This window comes from Callospermophilus lateralis, chromosome 7 (genome assembly GCF_048772815.1).
Source record: "Callospermophilus lateralis isolate mCalLat2 chromosome 7, mCalLat2.hap1, whole genome shotgun sequence".
NCBI lineage: Eukaryota > Metazoa > Chordata > Mammalia > Rodentia > Sciuridae > Callospermophilus > Callospermophilus lateralis.
This window is the reverse complement of record NC_135311.1, coordinates 36,102,951-36,124,979: the sequence shown is the minus strand read 5'-3', so window position 1 is coordinate 36,124,979 and position 22,029 is coordinate 36,102,951. Positions and strand designations below refer to the sequence as shown.

Sequence of the window (22,029 nt, the reverse complement as noted above, 5' to 3'; positions counted from 1 at the left end):
TTTTTTTGCTTTTTAAATTCTTTTTGACAATTTTTCATTCTTTTATACTATTGACACTATTGTTTGTTTTCTGTTTTGCAAATTTCATCCTCTGCAATGTTCCAAGAGATTGGTGGTTTATAATAATTCCCATCCTTTTGGCCATTTTGTTTCAGAATTATTATAGCTTATATTCCTATTCACCTCCTGTCTTGCTTCTTCTAAGTCCTATATTTAATTATGTTTTTTGTCTTTTTTTCAGGTAAAAATTATCTTTCAGTAGTTTTATTAACTTCCATCACTTTTTTAGGTTTAGTTTCTCCTTAAACCTGAACTTTGGCAAATTTATCTCAAATATCTTGCCCCTATAATAAGCTGCACTTATTTTTCTAGCTAATTACTGGATACTCAACCTAATAACATTTTATCCAAAAAAAAACTTAATCTCCCTTTAAGAACCAGCACAATTTCAACTCCTACATAAAATCATTTTTAAAAGTATAAATAGTAACATGAATTAATATTAAAAGTTTTATTTCAACTTTTATCCTTAACATTGGATATAGCATCGTATGGCACACAGGAAACTCTAAAAATTTTCAATCAATATTCTTTTAGTTCTTCATTGCAGCCTCTCTATAGAAGTATTTTTCCATTTATAGATGCAGAAATTTAAGTTCAAGGTCATTAATCAATACTTAGAGGATAACCTATAAATGTTATGGACAATATAAAACAAGATTACATTGAAGATCACAAGGGGCATTAACATCATTTTCCTCATGCAGTGGTGGGAAGCATGTCCCTTTCTGATCTGGTCTGTGCTGCTGTAGCAGAATACCTGAGGGCAGCTGAAAAGAGATTTGTTTCCTATGGTTCTGGAGGCTGGAAGTCCATAATAAAGATGCTGGCAAATGGCAAGGACCTACTTGCTCTGTCCCTCATGGGGAAGGTGGAAGGGCAAGAGTATACTCCCATGCATGGGGGAAGGGGGACCAGGCCAAACACTTCCTTTCATCAGGAGCCCACCCCGGTGAGACCACATGAATCCATTCCTCAGGGAAGAATGCTCTTGGCCACCTAACCCCAAAGATCCCTTCCCTCAACATAGTCACACTTGGCACCAAGTATTCAACCCATGAATGCTGGGGATACATTCATGCCCCAGAAGTCCCCAAAAGAGCTGTTTCCAAGTCTCTACCCCACTTCCTACAAATGCAACCTGATTTGGAAATAGGGTTTTGCCAATGTGATGATGTTAAGGGTCTTGAGATGAGTCATCCTAATGCCAATGAAAATGTCCTCATAAGAGATGGGATAGGATGCCAGACACACACAGATACACAAGAGAGCCCCAAGTGAAGATGAAGAGATCCAAAGGGACCACAAGCACTGCTGGCAGTACCAGAGCCAGTCCAGGACCTCTCCCTAGGCTTCGGAGGGAGCCAATCCACCAACACCATGGAGGACTTCCATCCTCCAGAATATGTGAAAACCAGTTTCTGTTGTCTAAAGACACCAGCTTTCTGAGGATTTGTCACAAGAGTCATCAAACAGGGGACTAAGACACACACCCCAGTTGGAAGAGCAGCCCCGCCTCAGCTTCCCAAGCCCCAAGATCCCAGGTGTGGGGTTCTGGCTTCCTCAGACATCATGCTAAGCCCACCCTGCTTTGTGCCAGCAGCCTGAGAAATCCCAGCCAGCAGGCTGTTTCCTGTCCCTTCCTCCATCAGTTTGTGGGTGAGCCTGGCACTACACTCTGCAAAGTGCACACCTGTGACTTGCAGGATTCACCCTGCACTCAGAGCACACACAACAGGAGACAAACCCTAGTATGTGACAAAGAGGAACATAAGTGGCCCCCAAAACAGGTCACTCCTGGGCCCTGACTGTGCCAACACAGGGAGCACCTCCTAGGCTTGCTCTCACCAGAGCAGTGCCCCACCTTCTGGGGTCCAGCCCTCCATCAGCAGAGGGAAGATATACATGGTTCAAAGGGAGATAGGCTGCACGATCACCCCATGTGAGTGGGAGGGCCTCAAGCCATGTTATCTGGGCAGGGGAGGAGGTCAGCTGGAGGTCAGCTTGAAGTGAGCCCTGGGCTCCTGATGGGTCAGAGTGAGCCTGTGGCCATGAGCGACAGCTGTGCACACGACCAGAACAGGAGGAGGCTCTGAGCCCATGTGCTTAAAGACCAGCTGGTCCTTGTGGGCTTGAACTTGAGTTGGCAGGCTCCTTGGTGTAGAGCCCTAGGAGTGACCGAAGCAGGGCTTCTCTTGAAGGTTCATATCCTTGGTACTCCACCTCTTCCTGCCCTCTACCTGTTCTCAGCAGCCTTTGATGTATGGCACATACCCTGAATCAAAGCTGAACTCACTCCATGCACCATCACCTCCAAAAACCCTCATGCCAGCCCTGGGGGATCAGTGACTAAGTTCTCCCCATTTCACAGTGGAGGAAATTGACACTCAACAGGACAAGACTCTTGTCTGAAACCACCAGGACCCAGGAGGTACTTGAGCCTCTTCTGACGGATTCCCTTACCACAGTATCACCTGGCTAACCTAAACCTAGGGTCACCCTGATGGCCCCTGAGGACAACCAGGGCATCCTAGATACTCATTTCCAGCAAGGAAATTCTAGAGCATCCAGCCCAAAGACTTACAGGCCTAATTTTTAGTTGGGCAGATTTTCATTCAAACAAAACTTTTTAAAATCTATTACACAATCCCTAAAATTTATAGGAGTTGTGCAGAACACAATGGTGACACAGGTTTCAACCCCCAACCTGGGAAACCGTCCTCATAAATGTGCTCCCTGTTGGCCCCAGGGGACTTCTGCATTAATTTTTGTTATATCTCCTTATATTGCCAAATGTTCGTTTCTAGATTTTTGTGCTTCATATAAACAGAATTACCCTGTGACTGTCTGTGATGACACTTTGTGCTCAACATTGTTTCTGTCAAATCACATCCATGGATCCATTGGTGGACTTGTCCACCCTCTGCCTCATGCCACTCCATTGGTGGGAATGCAGGAGGGGTCTATCCTCCTGAGGGTTACTCAAGTCATTCCAGGTTTAATGACTGTCTGTGCCTCAGGAAGCAATCTTCTTAGACCCTAACCTTGCTCATCCCCACTTTCCCTGGACACAGAAAGTCTTTCTACCTCCTCCTGGTGGCCCCTGGAGCCAGTGGTGAAAAGGCCCAGCAGGGAAACACTTGCCAAAGGCCACCAGCACAGAGATGGCAGGACTACACCCAAAGCCTTGCTCCCCAGCCAGGGAAAGGCATGTGGACAAGGGGTTGGAGAGAATGTATCCCCCTCCCTGTGCATGCTTCTTGCTTGTGCCTGTCTGGCAAGTGCAGTGAATACAGATGTCCTGGGTTACTTTTACACCCATGCCCAGCATGGGGCCTCCTGCTGTGGATGCCTAGAGGGTGAAATGCTCTAGATTCCACCCCATTCACATGGCACACTCTGCCACAGCCCTGTACAGTACCCGACCAGAGGAATCCTCCCAACCACCACAAGTACTATTACTTGCTCCATTTGATGTGGAAACTGAGGCTCAGAGAGGGTAAGCAACCTGTAGAGTCACACATCTGGGTAGAATGGGGTCTGGGCTTGAGCCCAGGCAGTCTGGCAGGATCCTATCCCTTCCCCAACACTCCACTGGCCTCTGTGGTGTGGTTTCCAACCACACCAGGGGGCTCACTCTGGAAGTAGAAACTCAGAATCACTGGGCAGCAGGTATCATAGGCATAGCTGAGGGCATCAGCAGGCTGGATTCAGGGCTCAAGAGAGTTGGGTGGCCTGGGAGCTGTGTCCCTCTGTATGAGACATAGGCACCTGCCTGGGCCAACAGAACTGGCCGACCCCGCTCCATCCCTCCAATAGATTTTCAAAGTCATAAATCTAGCTTTTCATATGAAATGTTTTGCCATTAATTTGATTTTCTCAAATATTGTCCTGGATAAGGATTCTGGCTCTGACCTCTGATGAGGAGCCTGCTCTGCTGCTCCTGCTGAACAGTTTCCATTCACCAGCCCTCTGTCAGTCACACCAGGAACAAGGTGGAAGCCACAAGTCTTTTGCACTGTCTGCTCCCTCCCCAGGTCTCTACATACAGTAGTTGGCTCCTTCTTATCACTTGGCTCCCAGCTGAAGGGCCACCTCCTCCAGGTAGCCTTTTTTTCACCTTTCTTTAGGAAGCAGCCTCATGGAGGCAGAGAAAGATGTGCAGGGCTGTCTGTAATCTTCCTGTGATTTCTCTCCACAATCAAAATTGGTTCAAAACAAAGGGGTTTTAAGAGGAAGAGTGCATTGACTGGTGTATTGAGGAAAAGCAGGAAGGCTGGGGTGATCAGGCTGGGAAGAGAAGCTCAGAATCAGGCAGGAGGGATCATACTGGGTCAGCCTAAAGAAGGAGTCTGAGGTTTGATTTCTTCTCAAGGGTCTCAAGCAGGAACTGTGAGGATCGTGGGTGCTTATCTATAGGACTGTTACCTGGAGAAGAAGCTAGATGTTTTCAGACCAACAGGAGAATCCAGAGAGGAGTTCGAGAGGCAGGTTGCCCAAAGACAGAGCTGAGAAGCCCCCAGAGCCTGGCAGAGGGATGGTATGGGGTCCTTCTGGAGATGGCACTCAGGGGATTCTGGACCCAGGATAAACTAATGTTCCAAGACCATTTGTGCTCCCCGAGGGTTTACCCAATCAGAACATTGTAGCTTGGTTAAAATCAGAGTATTTTACATTTTAAGAATCCAGACTCCTGGCTTCTGCTGAGACATTAGCTCTAGTGGCCTGAGCTGGCCTTCACCCCAGTGTGGCCACAATTGCTAGAAGGAAGATTGCCACATGGGTTGGTACCCCAGTCACCTCAGTCCCTACCATTCCCCAAAAACACGAGGCAAGTGACCCCAAAGCAGTGCTCAAGTCCTAGTTTTGCTGCTTCTTGGCTGGGTGACCTTTGGCAAGTCACCCCATCTTCCTGGACCTATTTCCTATGTTCACCCAAACCCTTTGAGGCTGCTTGCATGAGATGAGACACACACCAGTGCTCAGAGCCTCGGTTGATAAATAGCAACTAGTGGCTTGTTCCTGAGCTTCCTCACTGGGTGAACAACTCAGCAGCTGGTTTTGCAGGATGACTATTTTCAAGACCCCCAAACTTTGTCCTGCCTGTCAGATGCCAGGTGACTGTGAAGGGCTGAGCCTTCAGCCCAAGAGGACCCTCATGAGCCCATTTGGGGGACAAAGGAGAGAAGAACCCAGCATTAAACACCAAAGACACCCAGCACCCAAGGGCTTCCAGGCAGGTGCCCCCACTCCCCTTCATGCCCCACCGTGTAGTCTCCCCTAAGGAGCCAACATCCAGAAGGCAGTAAAGCCACCAGAGGAACTGGAAGCAAATGCAACACTGCTCAGCTAATTTTTAGTACAATCTAGGCAAACCAGGCAACCCAGATAGTCATTATCACCAAAGAAAGAAAGCTCTTGGACTCACTTTGTGATGGCAGCAACCTCTGGCAACCTCACTAATCTGAGCTGGAAAAAACACCTTTGTGTCTCCCTTGCTGGGTTTGCCACCTGGAGCAGGGTTCCAGTTTTTAGGGTGCCCTGCTTGAGCTCTGCTGGCTCAGCCTCCTGCAAGAAGACTCTAAGAGCCCCTGTGAGGTCTGCACAAAGTGCAGCTACTCCCTGCAGAGCAAGGTGCCTGCAGGGAAGCTCCACACCACCTCTGGGGCACCAGGTGTCACTTGTCCCAGTCCCTCCCCCTCAGGCAGAAGGAAGCTCCAACTTCAGAACCAGACTTGTGAGCCAGGAGGACAGACAGTTCAGGTCCAGCAAAACCTCCAATTACTGCTTCACTCATCACTGCTGATTCCCGTCAAAATATGCAGGTCCTGTGAAGCAAGACTGTATTAATGTCTCCAGAGGGCCCCACAGGACATCAAGATTGACTTGGCATGATGCACCTCACCTCGTCCTCTGCACATAGCCATGCACACCATATGCAACTCAGCAGGGGCTGGATGAGAACAGATGGAGAAAGGGGTGTCCTGGTGCCAGGAAATAATAATCCCATTCAACTGGTGTTAACTGAAAGCCACCAGGTGCTTTGACACAGAGACATGAGGAGATACTCAACAGACAGGACCACTTTGGTGGCACAAGGGCGCCCTGAAAAATTACAATACCCTTGGTCAAAAATTGTTAAGAATTTAATGGTAAAATTACATTCTTAGGTGTAACTGAATGTACCACATTAAACCCACAATTTTGTATGGTTAATAGTGCCTAGCATTCAGAAGTTGATCAAGCAAAGTGATTGAAGGGACCAAAGAAATCTTCAGATACAATTAAAAGTTTAAAAGACCCAGCAATGTATCCCTGGTTGTGTGGAGGCAAAGTGTGGCTGAACCCGGACCTCAGCACCAACATGCAGAGTAGTCTAAAATATAAGATGCTGTTAATGCTGAAATGCAGAGAGTAACCTCAGTTGCCCACCACCGAGTGTGCAGGGGACAGCTCATGGGTCAACAGACACCTGTGACCATATAAATGTCAGGTCAATGTTGAGCCAGGATTCTTTTTCATAATATGCACTAATATGCACTTGAACATGAATTTTAATGCAACTCACATAAAAAACCCAATGACAATTCTTCACAGATCTAGAAAATCAATCAGGAAATTCACTTGGAAAAGCAAGAGATCCAGAATAGCCAAAGCAATCCACAGCAAGATGAGTGAAGTGGGATACATCATAATAGTATAGCTTATACTGTATTACAGAGCCACAGTAGCAAAATTGGCATTGTATTGGCACCAAAATAGATCGACACCAATACAGATGCATAGACCAATGAATGGTACAGAATAGAAGATACAGAGAAAAACTCACAAAACCACGGTTATCTCATGCTAGACAAAGGTGCCAAAAGTATGCATTCGAGAAAAGAAAGCCTATTCAACAAATGGTGCAGGGAAAATTGGAAAGCCACATATGGCAAAAAGAAAGTAAACCCCTCTCTCTCACTCTGCATGAAACTCAGCTCAAAATAGATCAAAGACTTAGGCACTAGAAGAGAGACCCTGTGCCTAATAGAAGAAAAAGTAGGCTCAAATATTCACCATGTTGGCCTAAGATCTGACTTTCTTAACAAGACTCCTACATTCCAAGAAGTAAAATCCAGATCAATAAAAAGGATGGATACAAACTAAAAGGCATCTTCTCAGCAAAGGAAATGATCAATAATGTGAAAAGAGAGCCTACAGAATGGGAGAAAATCTTTACCATATGCACCTCAGATAGACCATTAATCTCCAGGATACATACATAACTCAAAAAACTTAATACCAAAAAGAAATAATAACCAAATCAATAAATGGGCTAGGGAACTGAAGAGACACTTCACAGAAGAAGCAATACAATTGACCGACAAATACATGAAAAATTGTTCAACATACATGGGTAGCAATTAGAGGAAAGCAAATCCAAACTTCTCTAAGATTTCATCTCATCCAAGTCACAAAGGCGATTATCAAGAAGACAATTATCAAATAGCAATAAATGATGGCGAGGATGGGGGGGAAAGGGTGTACACACACATTGCTGGTGGGAGTGCAAATTGGTGCAACCATTATGAAAAGAAGTATGGAGATTCCTCAGAAAACATGGAATGAAAGTAACATTTGACAAAGTGATCCCACTCCTCAGTTTATACACAAATGACTTAAAATCAGCATATTACAATGACACAGCCACAACAAAGTTTATAGCAGCTCAACTCACAATAGCTAAAGTATGGAACTAGTCTAGGCGCCTTTCAACAGATAAATGGATAAAGAAACTGTGATGTGTGAGAATATATATATATATATATATATATATATATATATATATATATATATATATTATGGAATACTAAGCCTTAAACAAGAATGAAATTATGAAATTTACTGGTAAATACATTAAGCTGGAGAATACCATGCTAAGTGATATTAGCATGATCCCAAAAAACCAAAGGTTGAATGTTTTCCCTGATATGCATATGCTAATCACAGTTGTCGGGGGGAGGGCTATGGAAGAATAGAGTTACTTTAGATTGGGTTGAGGAGTGAATGGAGGGGAAAGGGTACAGAAGATAGAATGGATAGTAGAATGATTCAGACATTACCATTCTATGTACATATATGACTACATGGCTGATGTGATTCTATATCATGTACGACCAGAAGCATGAGAAATTCTACTCCATTCATATATGATATGTCAAAGTGCATTCTGCTGTCATGTAGAATCAGAACAAATCTTATAAAAGTAGATTTAAATAAGATATCATGGTCAGGGGGTTGTGGCTCAGCGGTAGAGTGCTCGCCTAGGAAGTGCGGGCGCCTGAGTTCAATCCTCAGCACCACATAAAAATAAAATAAAGATATTGTGCCCATCTACAACTAAAAAAATAAAATATCAAAAACAAATATATCAATTAGCAGGAAAAAACTATGCTATCTGCCATTAAATGTTTCGATCTGGAGACTATCATGCTACTTTAAGCTAAGACATTTTCAAAAAAACAAAGGTAAAATATTTTCTCTGATATGTGGAAGCTAACCCACAATGGGAGGAGTGTGGGGAATAGAAGTGCAGTAGGTTAGACAATGGGTAATGAAGGGAAGGGAGGGGGATAAACAAAGGAAAGACAGTGGAAAGTCTTTGACATAGCTTTCCCATGTAGATATGTGAATCCAACACAGATATTCCCACCACCATGTATATCATAAGAATGCAACTCTAAATAGAATAAGATATTATAAAAACATGGACTATATCAAAATGAGTTTTATGGGCTGTGGGTTGTGGTTCAGTGGTAGAGCACTTGCCTAGCATGTGTGAGGCACTGGGTTCAATTCTTAGCACCACATATAAATAAAATAAAATAAATGGTCCATAGAAAACTAAAAATAAAAATTAAAAAATGAATTTTTTAACTAAAACAACCAATAAATTAAAATTAATAAAATTAACCATGTCCTAGGTTTCTTTACACATTTTGATACTACTGGATTCAAATTAAAATGAATAAAAAGAAAAAGGGCTTTTAAGAGTGGGTTTACTCTCTTCCAGTTTTCTGCCAAATGATGACACAACTATTGGGACAGACTTTTCCCACTTCTGATCTACAGAACTATGGGAAGTAACTTTCTATTCTTTATGAATCACAGAATTTTCACCAATAGAAATTAAAATTAATAAACTGAAATAGTTACATGCTAATTATCTAACATATAACAATACCTTTGAAACTGGAGTTCGAAGATGAAAATCCACAGCTTCTGCTGGCAGGTAGGGATCTGCAAGGGGCAGCAGGGAGGCGAGCGACCTCTGCAACCAAGAAGAGTCCTACCTTCTAACAGGGGGCCATTCCATCTAGGGTTGCAGCACACCCCCGGAAATCATCAACTTTTCTTCTTCTTTCTGAAGTCTCTTCGAAGTGGAAGAATCATCTGTCAGGGATTCACAAATCAATCCGACTGAACTCCAATGCAGCAATCCTGATGTCCAAGGCAGCTTCTCCCTCAGAACAGGCTCCAAGGCATTCATATAGCACTTGGTCCACTGCTATTTGTCCAAAAGTTATGCAAATTATGATTTGAAAGAAGTACCAATGCTATTGGTCCAAATTATGCTAATTGAGTTTGTTATATAGGAAAGCCATTCTTCTTCTTCTTCTTCTTCTTCTTTTTAAAATCTTCGTAGTAGATTCATTCATAAAAGCAGCCCCAAATTCCCATGCTGAGAATGAATAAATGGGCTGGGAAGCAGCTCAGTGGTAAAGCAGCAGAGTGCTTGCTTCGCATTCCCAACGCCTTGGGTTCTATCCCCGTTCTAAAAAGAAAAAAAAAAGACAGATACATGAACACCAGCAAAAAGAAAAAAAAAAGAAATAAACAAACTTTATCAATACATAAATCCTATTCAAAAACATACCTGCTCTGCGTTCTACAGGATCTCTGTCAAGTGACCCCTTAACATTCACCTCTTCAAAACAACTTTTCCCAAAAGTTGAGAGTCAGCTAACATGCCTTATTCCTTTAGTCATCTCTCTTCTGCAGGCATGTCAGAGGTGAGGTGAATGTGTGGGATATAATCTGGATGAGAATCAAGGTCTGAATTGGGGCCAAGTTGGGAAGCATTGCAGGCAACTTCACATAATAACTTCTTGGTAAAATTCAAATGCATGCATGAAAAAATGATATAGAACAAAAAGATGTTATGATTAAAGGTCAAAAGAAGCAAATGGGGCAGGGGTTGTGGCTCAGTTGTAGAGCTCTTGCCTCACACATGTGAGGCACTGGCTTTGATTCACAGCACCACGCATAAGTAAATGAATAAAATAAAGGTCCGGAGACACCCGCCCCAACTCAAGACCTTCCCAGATCCACCTCACCAACATGCTGGGAGCCAGTGCCCAGGAGAGCTGGTATCATTCCACCAGCCGCGGGATACTCAGGCCCAGCCCAGGACCATTTCCACTCACTGGAAGACACCCACCTGAGCTCATGTGCAATCCAGATATACCCAGCCGACCTGCGCAGGAGCCCAGACAAAGGTAGGCCCGCTTCCATTGCTCAACCAGGAGACCTAATCAGAACTCATGTCCAGATGAGGACCACCTGTGCACACCAGCAGACACTTGCTGGACCTCAGACTCTGCCCAGATCAGCCTTGCCAACCTGTGCAGGAGCCGGGAAAGGGTAGGCCCGGGTCCATCCCACCATTGTCCGCCAGAGCTGAGACTTGGGCTAGGACTGCCTCTCCCCACCAGCAGACCACTGTAGGAGCTCAGGTCCAGTCCAGATCCACAACGAAGAAGTGCAAGGGAGCCTAGTCTCAGGATAGCCGGAGTCCATCCAATCACCATGAGACTGGCACTGGAGCTCAGTTTCCACCAAAGACTAATTCTGACCCCCAGCAACTCCTGCCTGAGCTCAGGTTTGGCCCAGGACTCACTGTGCCCAACAACAGACACCCGGCAGTGTTCAGCTCTGTACCAGATCAGCCTCAAGGGCTAGTTCCATTCCAACAACAGCTGACTCCCTCCAGAGCTCAGGGTCGGCCCTGGACAACCTCCGCCCACAGGCAGACACCCACTGGAGGTCATACAATGCCCAGATCCACCTTGCCGACCTGAACAGGAGGCTGCACAAGGGTAGGACGGGTTCCATCTTGCCACTACCAGAGCTTCAGCTCCGCCAAGATTGGTCTTTCCCACCTAGGCAAGAGCCAGAGCTTGAGCTCAGGGTAGCCTGAGTCCAAGCGTTGACCGGGTTCCATCATACCACTGGAACCCTACCAGAGCTCCAGCTCTGCCCAGGTCCCCTGGACGACCTGTTCAGGAGCTCCTGCAAGGCCCATTCCATTCTGACACTGGCCCACACCCTCCAGAGCTGGAGATTAGCCCAGGACAGCCTCCGTCCAAAGTCAGACACCCTCTGGAGCTCATCCAGCACACAGATCTGCCTTGCTGACCTGTGTGTGAGCCTTGGCAAGGGTAGGCCCCATTCCATCCTGCCAGCAGCAGAATTCAATCAGCTGTGCCCAGTTCCCTTGCCAACCTGCACAGGAGATGGTGTCCAGGGTAAGCCAGGTTCCATCCCTCCACCGCCTGACTCCCCAAGAATCTCAGGTTCCACCTAGATCTGTGGTGCCAACATGCCTGGGAGGCAGGGCACAAGGTATCCCCGGATCCATAAAGCCTCTGTGAGACCCCCACAAGACACAGGCTTCGCCTGAACAACCTGCGCCCAACTGCCAACCAAGCTGGAACTCAGGCTCCACCCAGAATTGCCTCCGCCCACTGGAGCTCCAGCTGGAACTCAGGCATGGCCCAGCACCTCCTCTGGCGGCAGCAGGACACCCACAGTGTCTCAGTCCTGGCAAGGATCAGCTTGGATGACATGAGCGGGAGCCAGAGCGCAGGGTAAGCCCTGCATGTGCCCTCCACCTGCAGATCCCAGGCTGAGCTCAGGCTCCGCCCAGATCATTGCACACTTGAAGGGGAACCCTGGAACAGATTAGGCCTGATTCATCCCGCCACCATGGTACTCTGGCTGGAGCTTAGCAATGGCCCAGAATCCCCTCTGCCATCAGTCAGACACCTCCCAGAGCTCATTCATAGCCCAGATCCGCCTTGGTCACCTGGGCAGGAGCCAGAGCCCAGGGTAGGCCCAGGGCCATCTTGCTACCTGCAGACCCCCCTTGGAGCTCTTGCTCCTAGGAGATCTGCCTTGCTGACAAGCATGGGAGCCTTTGCACAGGGTAGCTCTGGAACCATCCTGCCACCAGCCGACCCCCCTGCTGGAGCTCAGGCCTGGCCCAAATCTTCCTTGCTGACCTGCGAGGATGCTGAGGCCCAGATTAGGTGCAGGTACATCCCACCACGGAGAAACTCCCCAGGAGCTCAACAAGAAACAAATAGCCCAAACAAAGAAATAAATAAGAAAAAATAGCTTATTCGTCTTCCTGATTTTATTTGAATTTTCTTTCAGTAGGGCTTCATGGATTGACTCTATTCATTAATTCAAGAGACTTATATAGTACCTAAGTCTGATTTGGGTCACCAAATGTTATCCATGTAATTATAAAACATGATTGTAAAATATTGAAAATATCTTCTCACCAATATCAACCGTATTCACCATAATATCATAATCTGAAAAAAAAATTGACTTCATGATGGAAATTTAGAAGTAGAACCAGAATTCCCAAGCTGTCAAAGGGCTCTCTACATAAGGCAAAATTGTTGACAGTTGCTCGAAAACAGTATTTTGGTGATTTTCTTGTTGGTGTCTGCACAGCTCACCAGAGGTTAATCATATACCAAAATCAGAACCTCAATTGCTCCTGCAATTCAGTAAAAAGAAACAAACAACCCAAGAAAAATGGAAAATGCCAAATATAGGCCATTTATATATAAAAGATGACATACCAAACAGTTGAGATGACATTTCATGTCAATATAGTAATCCAAAGAAAATATAAAGTGTGTGTGTGTGTGTGTGTGTGTGTGTGTGTGTGTGAGACTATCAAATACAAAGAATAAAGAAAATGAGAAAACCTTATATTGACAGTGCTGGAAAGTGAAATTGTTATGCTCTGATAATTACAATGCAAAATTGTCATAAACCTTCTGCAGAGAAGTTTCAGAACATATAACAAAATTTAAAGTGCATGCTTAACTTAGCCCAAGAATTTCAATTTAGCAGATAATGCTAAGTGAAGCTAGCCAATTCTTAAAAAACAAATGCCAAATGTCTCCTTTGATATAAAGAGAGTAACCAAGATCAGAACAGGGAAGAAGAGCATGAGGAAAAGATTAACATTTAACAGAGACGAGTGGGGTGGGAGAGAGGGAGAGAGAAGGGAAACTGTATGGAAATGGAAGGAGACCCTCTTTGTTACATAAAACTACATATAAGAGTTTGTGAGGGGAAAGGGAAAAAAAAGGGAGAGAATTAAACCACAGCAGATGGGGTAGAGAGGGAAGAGGAGAGGGAAGGGGAGGGGGGATAGTAGGGGATAGGAAAGGTAGCAGAATACAACAGTCATTAATATGGTATTATGTAAAAATGTGGATGTGTAACCGATGTGATTCTGCAACTTGTATTTAGGGTAAAAATGGGAGCTGATAACCCATTTGAGTCAAATGTATGGAAGATGATATGCCATGAGCTTTGTAATGTTTTGAACAACCAATAAAAAAAATATTTAAAAAAAAATAACATATTTATTGTCATTGTGGTAAATTTTTAAATTTTACCATGAAATTGATCATTGCAGTCAAGGTCCCCACCATCTGGGAATCAGACCCCAGTTTCCTGGGGAAAGTCACTGGGCACCATTTCTCTACTCACACCCATGTCTTTCCTGGGGGGCTGCTTAGGCTTAAAAAAAGACAGGTCTCCTTGCATAAATGTCTCTTCCAGTTCTTAGCCCATGGTTTCATTTGATTATTAACTTTTTTTGCTATTAAACTCTAGGATATATATATATATATATATATATATATATATATATATATATATATATATATATATGTTTTAAATTAACAGTTTGCAAGTATTTCCTCCCATCTGCAAGTTGTTTTCCACCCTGACTTTGTTCGACCACTTCTGGAATAGTGGATGATCGTGTACACTATCTAGTTTTGCTTTTGTTGTCTGTGCTATTGATGTTATGTCAAAAAAAGAAAGAAAGAAAGAAAGAAAGAAAGAGAGAGAGAGAGAGAAAGAAAGAAAGAAAGAAAGAAAGAAAAAAGGAAGGATAAAAAAGAAATAATTGCCAAGACTAATATGAATGAGTGGACAATGAAGGGTTTTTCCTCCTGTTTATTTTTTTCTAGGAAGTTTGTAGCCATAGGTCTCACAGTTAAGTCTTCCACCCACTTTGAAGTGATTTGCATGTGGCATAAGATAAGAATCTTGTTTTATTCTTTGGCATTTGGGTGTCCAGTTTCTTAGCAGCTTGTGTATTCTTAGCCCCATTGTTGAACATCAGCTGACCATACATGCATGGATTTACTACTGGGCTCTCTGTGCTCTTCCATGCATCTCTAGGTCTGTTTTATACCAGTACTATGGTGTTGGGGTTCCAGTGTGCAGAGTTTAGCTCCCTCAGGCCTGACAGTCTGCAAGAGCTGTGGCTGTGATTTAGGTCAGCTGAGGCAAACCTCAGTTAGGAGGAGGAAACGTTCTCTTTTCCTTATCGCAAGTCACAAGTTCTGCATGGTTTGGCCAAGAGGAAGAAGCTTCCTGCATACTTGTCCTAGGAACAGTACATTCTGAAGAGATAGATGCATCCTCAGGGGAGTAGATAATGTCTACAAAGAACTTTAGGAGGTTACTTATCAAATAAGCAGGAACGATCTGAAGTTAGCTCTGTGTATCCGCTGAGGCATGTTATCTGGGCAATGTGGGCAAAGTGTTATTGAAGAATTGCTTGCTTTGTTAGAAGAAGAATATAAAAGGAACTTACAAATAAACCTCAGCATGCAGTTGCAATTGCTGCCTTTGCTCTGCATCCCCTGTGTACCGGTTATTTCGTGACCCTTACCCAGGGACCCGAACGCACTAGACGTTCACACTATGGCATTTCAATTACCATACCTTTGTGATCAGAAAACATGATCCCTCTACTTCTGTCACTTTCCAAAGGTTTTTGTTTGTTTGTTTTAGCTGTTTGAGTTTTTTGAGGTTTTGTATGAATTTTAGAAACATTCATTTCTCTTTCTGTAAAGCATAGTGCCATTGGGACTTTGATAATAATTGCATCAAATCCATAGATGGCTATGTTAGTGGTAGTATTTCAACAGCATTAAATCTCCTAATATATGAACATGAAATGCTTTTGTATCTGTATCTTTTTAAAATCATCTACTCAATATTTTGTAGTTTTCAATGTGCAGAACTTTTATTTGCTTAGTTAAGTTTATGCCTGATTATTTTGTTATTTCTGATACTATTGACAATAGATGTTTTTCTAATTTCCTTTTCAGACAGTTCATTATTAATGTATAGAAATGCAAGAAAGTTTTATAAGTTGGTTTATGAATTCTGCAACTTTACTGAGTTCAGTTACTATTTCTTGCTGATTTTTTTATAGAGTTGTTATGGTTTTGTGTCTATAAGATAGTCATATGCAAATGGAGACATTTTTACTGCTTCTTTTCTGATTGGGGTGTATTTTCTTTTCTTTTTTTTTTTTTTTCTTTCCTAGCTGCTCTGGCTTGGGCCTCCTTCTCTTATTCCTGATCATACAAGAACAGCTCCCCCCATCACTGCTGACTATGATGTTAGCTATGAGGTTTTCATATATGGCTTTTATGGTGCTGAGTTAATTTGGTGTGTGACAGATGACTGTTATAAAGTGCTCAGGGAAATGAAAATCAGAACCTCAATGAGACATCACAGCATATGCTATAGTTCCATGTGTTCTTATCAAAAACCATCAAAAGACATCAAGTGCTAGTGGGGATTAGGGGGACCAGAACCCCTCTGTTGGTGGGAATGCAAAATGGTGTGGCTGCTATGGAAACTGTTTGGAAGTTCCTCAGAAAAATTAAAACTAAAGCTCTCAGTAACTGGCCACAACACTTCTGTGTATTTGCTCAATTGAACTGAAATTAAGATTTGAAAAAGGTATTAGCACTTCCATCTTTATTGTAGTGTTAGCCACAGGAGTTGGGATGTGGAAACATTCTCAATGTCTATCAAAAGATGCATAGGTTTACAGATTTTGGCTGATCACCCAATGGAGCCTTAAAGAAAGAAAGAAGGCCTGCAGTCCACAACAACACAAGGGAGTCCCAGATGGCCAAGAGAAGTGGGCCAGTTCCACAACCAACACTGCGGGACTCCACACACAGGAGGTCCCTAAGATGGTCCAACTCATAGACACAGAGAGTAGAAGGGGGATTGCCAGGGGTGGGGGATGGGGACCTGACAATCACCATGTCTAAAATTTCAGGGATGCAGATGAAGCAGTTCTAGAGGGCTCTGCAGGTATCCAGGCTGCACTGCATGGACCTGGAACTCAGAGAAGGGGGTCGCTCCCCTCTTCAATATGTTTTTACAAACTCTAAGAAGAAATAAATATATTGAAATGTAATAAATTCCACAGAGGCCTTGGAACATTTTATAAAAAAAACCTACTGTCTACTTCAGAAATTAAGTTTCTACCTATTTCCACAGTTGTTACATATTTTACCCAAATTAACAATGATGCTTGGTTATAAAACATTGTTTTTACAAAAGTCATACTGTGCATGATTTTAGTTGGGACTTGCATAAGGCTGGCAAAGCTTTCAACAAGGAGAGGACACCCATGCCTGAGCATTCCAAATGTAGGAGTTTCAGGGAGGGCAAAGATTTGCTTTGACCTTCTGGTCAGACACAATCAAGGCCATTAGACTCCCAGCCAGGGGAGCCTAGGCGTGGGAACATGGGAATCTGATTTGGCCTGATTGGCTCAAGTGTCCATAAGCAGAGGTTTCTAGAATTTTCTGAATTTTCAGAGTACACTCACATAAACCTGGGATTGGTTATGCACAGATCCACCCCATTCAGCAGCATAAGATGTGCCATCATTTTTGGTCACCAAGGATCCACCAGGTCCTCAAGTGTGAAGTCTCCCATGTGGAGCCACCATGAACAACAGCAGATGTTGTGCACAGCCTCACCATTTTGCATGTTTTTTTTCTCTATGTTTGCAGTTTTTGTAAAAGCATGAATTTAGTTCAATTCACCTCAAAATCTAAGAGCCTAGAAAATGACCAGCCTGTAAGTGTGGCTCAATAGCATTTTTGTTGATTTCTTCCTGAGCAAGACTCCATCAGAGCTCACTTTGGACAGAAGATACTGTAATATTAGGATGTGCTTAGCCCCAGTTATAGAACATCCATCAAATGGTTTTAAGATTTATAAGATATCTTCTTGTCCCATTTGAACAAGACTCCTGGAGATCTGAAATCCTAGGGCTGGGGTGGCATCAGTGTGAAATCACTGTGGATGCAGGGTCTTTTAGCATTCTGCACTTTCTCAGCACATCAGGACTTCATCTCTTGCCTGCATCCTCACAGTCACAACATGGATTCCAAGCTCCTAATTTTCAGTTCCTAGAAGGGAGAGTGAGCGTTTCTGAACTCAGCTCAACATGCAGGCTTGTCTCAGTAACTTCACCAATGGAGACCAATAACCTTCCCATGGTGGCAAGTGACCCCTCAGTCACTTGCCACCATGTTACCATCTACCACAACTCCTGATTATATCTTTCACCACATAAATGTATCACAATGTGAAGTTACTCTTTTCCAAGTGAAAGAGGTTACTAACCAAAAGGGATGCTCTGGGAAGGTGAGTCTTCAGCCTATGACCTTTTCATGGAGAGGTGGAGGATCAGAGAGGCCCTTGTGCTGCACCCTCACATGCAGAAAAGGAAGGCTGGTGGAAACCAGGCCAAATCCTGTCCACAAAGTGAAACTGTTCACATGAACAAATTTAAATACAGATCTATGTTCTAGTTTTAGAAAGTCTGGAGTTTGACCATGTTCAATCTATGTACCTGTGCATAGTGGTAATTAGCTAGAGCAGAGTGGCAGATCCATGCCACCTGGGCTCTCCAGTTTGCCACAGTCCCCACCCTGCATGCTGCCTTTGTTTTCCAGCTCATTCCTCTGTTCTTCATGTTCCTGGCCTGGACCTGGAGGTGGTTGGGCTTATGTTCCTGCTTTGATGTATGAAGAATGTTTTTACAATTAATTTCCCTTCACTCTTGTGATCTGGGAATAGTGAGTTATTATGGTTTTCTGATGGGAGCCATGAGGTTAGAGAAGTAGAACCATGTCCAAGGTCAAGCAGATCACTCCCCATCTGCAGGGCTCCTAAGCATGTACTTAGGAGCCCTGCAGATTTCTGCAATTGCAGGCTCCTCCCACCATGTGCAGAGAGACAGGAGTCAGAGCCCATGTGGGAGACAATCTGCCTGTGCAAAAGGGGTCCAGTGGAAAGGAGCAAGGGGCTCACAGGATAAGGCCCGGGTCAAAGCCAGCCATGAGCAACCAAGGTCAAAGCCAACTTTGTACAACTTCAATAGTTCCCAGCATCTTCTGCTCTAGCTCCCAGTTTGTGGTGGTATGTGGGGCCCAGAAAGGGACAGAAACAAGATACATAAAAAGAGAGAGACAGAGACAGAGAGCAGTGCACAAAGAAAGACTGACTGAAAGGGACAGAAAAAGAGGCTGAGGGTGGGAGGGAAGAGAACTTCAGAGAGCAGGGGGAAGAGACGGAGAGGCTGGGGGGAGGGAAGAGTCCAAGAGCTTCAGAGAGTTGGGTGGCATTAGGCTCCAGGGACCAGAACTCCAAGACAAGAAGCTGCTTCCATCTCCCAGGAAGTGATGCACCTAATTCCTGGGTTCCCGACCCCTGATTCACAGGACTGTGAGTTTTGTGCACATTGGATACCACATGCCTATGTCTTCCTAGGGTCCTATCTGCCCAGCCCATCTTTGGCCTGATCTCCCAGGCTGTCAGAGGTCCCCCTCCTAGAGAGAACAGATATCCCTTCCTTACCTCTCTCCAATGGGTACAGGGAATCCCCTGGAGTTGTGGTGGGAGGTGGTCCTCCTGACCCTTGCACAGTCTCTGTGTCCTGCATTGTGAATTCAGAGCAGATGCCCTGCCCAGGAAGTGCAAGGGAACATATATGCATCTGTGGTCTCCATGGAGACCTGCGAGCAGGTTAACCTCCCTGAGCAGCTGGGTGGTAAAGCTTTTTTTTTTTTTTTTTTTTTTTTTTTGATAGTGAGGATTGAACTCAGGGGCCCTCAACCACTGAACCACATCCCAAGCCCTATTTTGTATTCTATTTAGAGACAGGGTCTCACTGAGTTGCTCAGCTCCTTGCCTTTGCTGAGGTTGGCCTTGCACTTGCAACCCTCCTGCCTCAGCCTCCTGAGCCACAGTAATTACAGGTGTGTGCATTGACAGCTAGCTAAGATTTTGTCTTTGCTGAGTTACTTGTTGAATGAAAATTCTATAAGTAAATCTGCAAGTGTCCTGAGGGACAGAAACTGCCCTCCTAGCCCCATGTAGCCTGGTGGACCAAAACACCCATTTGGGGCCCCTGATGAACTCTTTGGGGACTTACGCACAGGATCTGCTCAATGAGGCTCAGCTCCACCTGCTGTTTTTAAAATAGCTGATGCCAGCTAGGGTTCTAATATGAAAACCCCCATATGTGCCCTGAAGAAAGGAAACTACCCTGGGTGGCTTGGACAAGAAACATAGAAACATGTTTCTGATCCTTTCTGGGCCCACATACCACCACAAACTGGGAGCTAGAGAAGAAGATGCTGGGAACTATTGAAGTTGTGCAAGGTTGGCTTTGACCTTGGTTGCTCCTGGCTGGCTTTGACCTGGGTCTTGCCCTGTGAGTCCCTTGCTCCTTTCCACTGGACTCCTTTTGCACAGCCAGATTGTCTCCCACCTAGTCTCTGACTCCTGTCTTTCTGCACATGGGGGAAGGATCTTGCAATTGCAGGAACCTCAATCTCATGTTTGGGAGGGAGAGGCAGGAAACTAGGCTGTGGGGGGCTGTTGATTTATTCAGAAAAACCCAGAACTTTGCTATGAATCAGCAGTGAACTTCCCACACTGCCTCTCCTCTCACAGCATTCACTGGGCTCTCAGCATTTTGCCAAGTAAACAGGATTCTTCCAGCCAGGGAGACAAGCCTGTACCATGATTTCAAGATTGGTAAGGGCATGTGCCAAGTGGGGCAGGCAGAGAGAATTGACACATGCGTAGGGAGACGAATACAAGAGTGACCAAATTAGAGCACAGGGAAGCGTGGATCAGGAGGGAACAGTCATGGCAAAAGCTCAAAGTCCACCTTATGCAGAGTCTAAGGCATTCAGGATAGTTACCAACATCTCAGGATGCTTCTTGGCTTCCAGAGGGTGGAGGACAGCATGAGGTGAACATATAAGATCCGCTTCCTCTTCCAAGAGAAGTGTGGGTGAGAGGTGCAGAGATCTCCGCAAGGCGCCTCTCGAGATAACTTGTGCACAGTCTCATGACCAGAAATTTTGTGCCTTAAAGCCACAGAGCAGAAGGCTCCATCAAGGTCACCTAGGCCAGCATTTCCCACATATGGCACCCACCTCTCTCCACAGCTTGTGGTTCTGCTTCCCCCCAGGGCACATCACCTACATTCTCAGTCTTAGGCCTCCTCTCTAGTTAACCTGATCATGACCTTATTACTAACTCTTTTTGTTCTGATAGTTAATAAAATAAATGCTGTTGGGCCAACCCCTAAACATGCCTGTTTTAGTCAGTTCTTCATTGCTCTGACCAAAAGATGGAGCAAGAACAACTTAAAGGAGGAAACGTTTATTTTGTCTCATGGTTTCAGAGGTCTAGCCCATGGTTGGCCAACTCCATTGCTCTGGGTCTGAGGAGAGGCAGGTGGAAAGATGTGGTGGAGGAAAGCAGCTCTGGACATGGCAACAAGGAAGCAGGGAGAGAGCTACATGCACCAGGGACAAAATATGGATGTCAAAGTCACACTCCCGTGACCTACTTCCTCCACTCACACCCTAGCTGTGCAGAGATAAGGCCCAGTTAATCCATATCAGAGGATTAATCCACTGGTTAGTAGACAACTCATAATCTAGTCATTTTACCTCTGATAATTCTTGAATTGCTTCAAACATGACCATAACACTGTCCAGGAAGGACCCTTTGGGAAACACTGCCCTGGTCCAGTCTCTGAGTTTGTGCACAACTGAGGCCCAGAGACAGGAAAGGATTTACACCCATCCACATGATTAGTGAGCCCCACAGTGCCCCAATTTCTCTCTGTCCTTTGGGCTGCATCATTCCTAGGTGGCACTTTTGCTCAGTGTCCATAGGTACTTGAACCTGAGGGTGTCCAATCTCTGTTCTTCAATTCCTCTCTATTCCAACCCCTTCATCTCTCCCCTCTGTCAATCTCTGCCTCTCCTCCTCTTCTTCACCCCCTCCCTCTGTCTTGTTCACAGCTTTGTAGTCACCAACAGGTTTTTGAAGCTTGGTTCTGTCTAACTCTTTTTCTAATCCACTTCCCATTTGAAAGAACAGTAATCTCACTTTCTTCCTATGAAGGGGCAGAAGACCCTAACTGCTCATGAATGGTTTGAAGCAGTTCATTATGTCAGATGCCATGCATGTTGCATTCCCTGAGAGACTAGGACAGGATGCATAGGCACTTAAGGATTCTGTATTTACTCACTAAGGGAGCAGGTATATGTCAAACCATATTCAAGTTGCTGGAGAAGAAGCTCTTAAGATAACAAACTTCTGCATTGGGTGAGCTGGCATTCTTCTGGAGCAAAAGGATAATTCACAAACAAGCAAATGAAGGCATCACTTACAGCAAAATGAATGAACAAATAGTCTTCACAGCTGTCTGTAAATGGATTTCTTGTCATCCTTCAGGTTTGG

General features: G+C 44.6%; 1 protein-coding gene across 1 annotated transcript in view; it reads left to right on the top strand.

The window, feature by feature from the left end:
• Nucleotides 1-22,029, top strand: part of LOC143404168 (uncharacterized) — a 108,575-nt gene that overhangs the window by 18,120 nt on the left and 68,426 nt on the right. Inside the window, 2 exon segments of the mRNA XM_076862469.2 lie at nt 11,775-11,972; nt 12,270-12,419. Coding sequence (XP_076718584.2) covers nt 11,775-11,972; nt 12,270-12,419 — 348 coding nt within the window.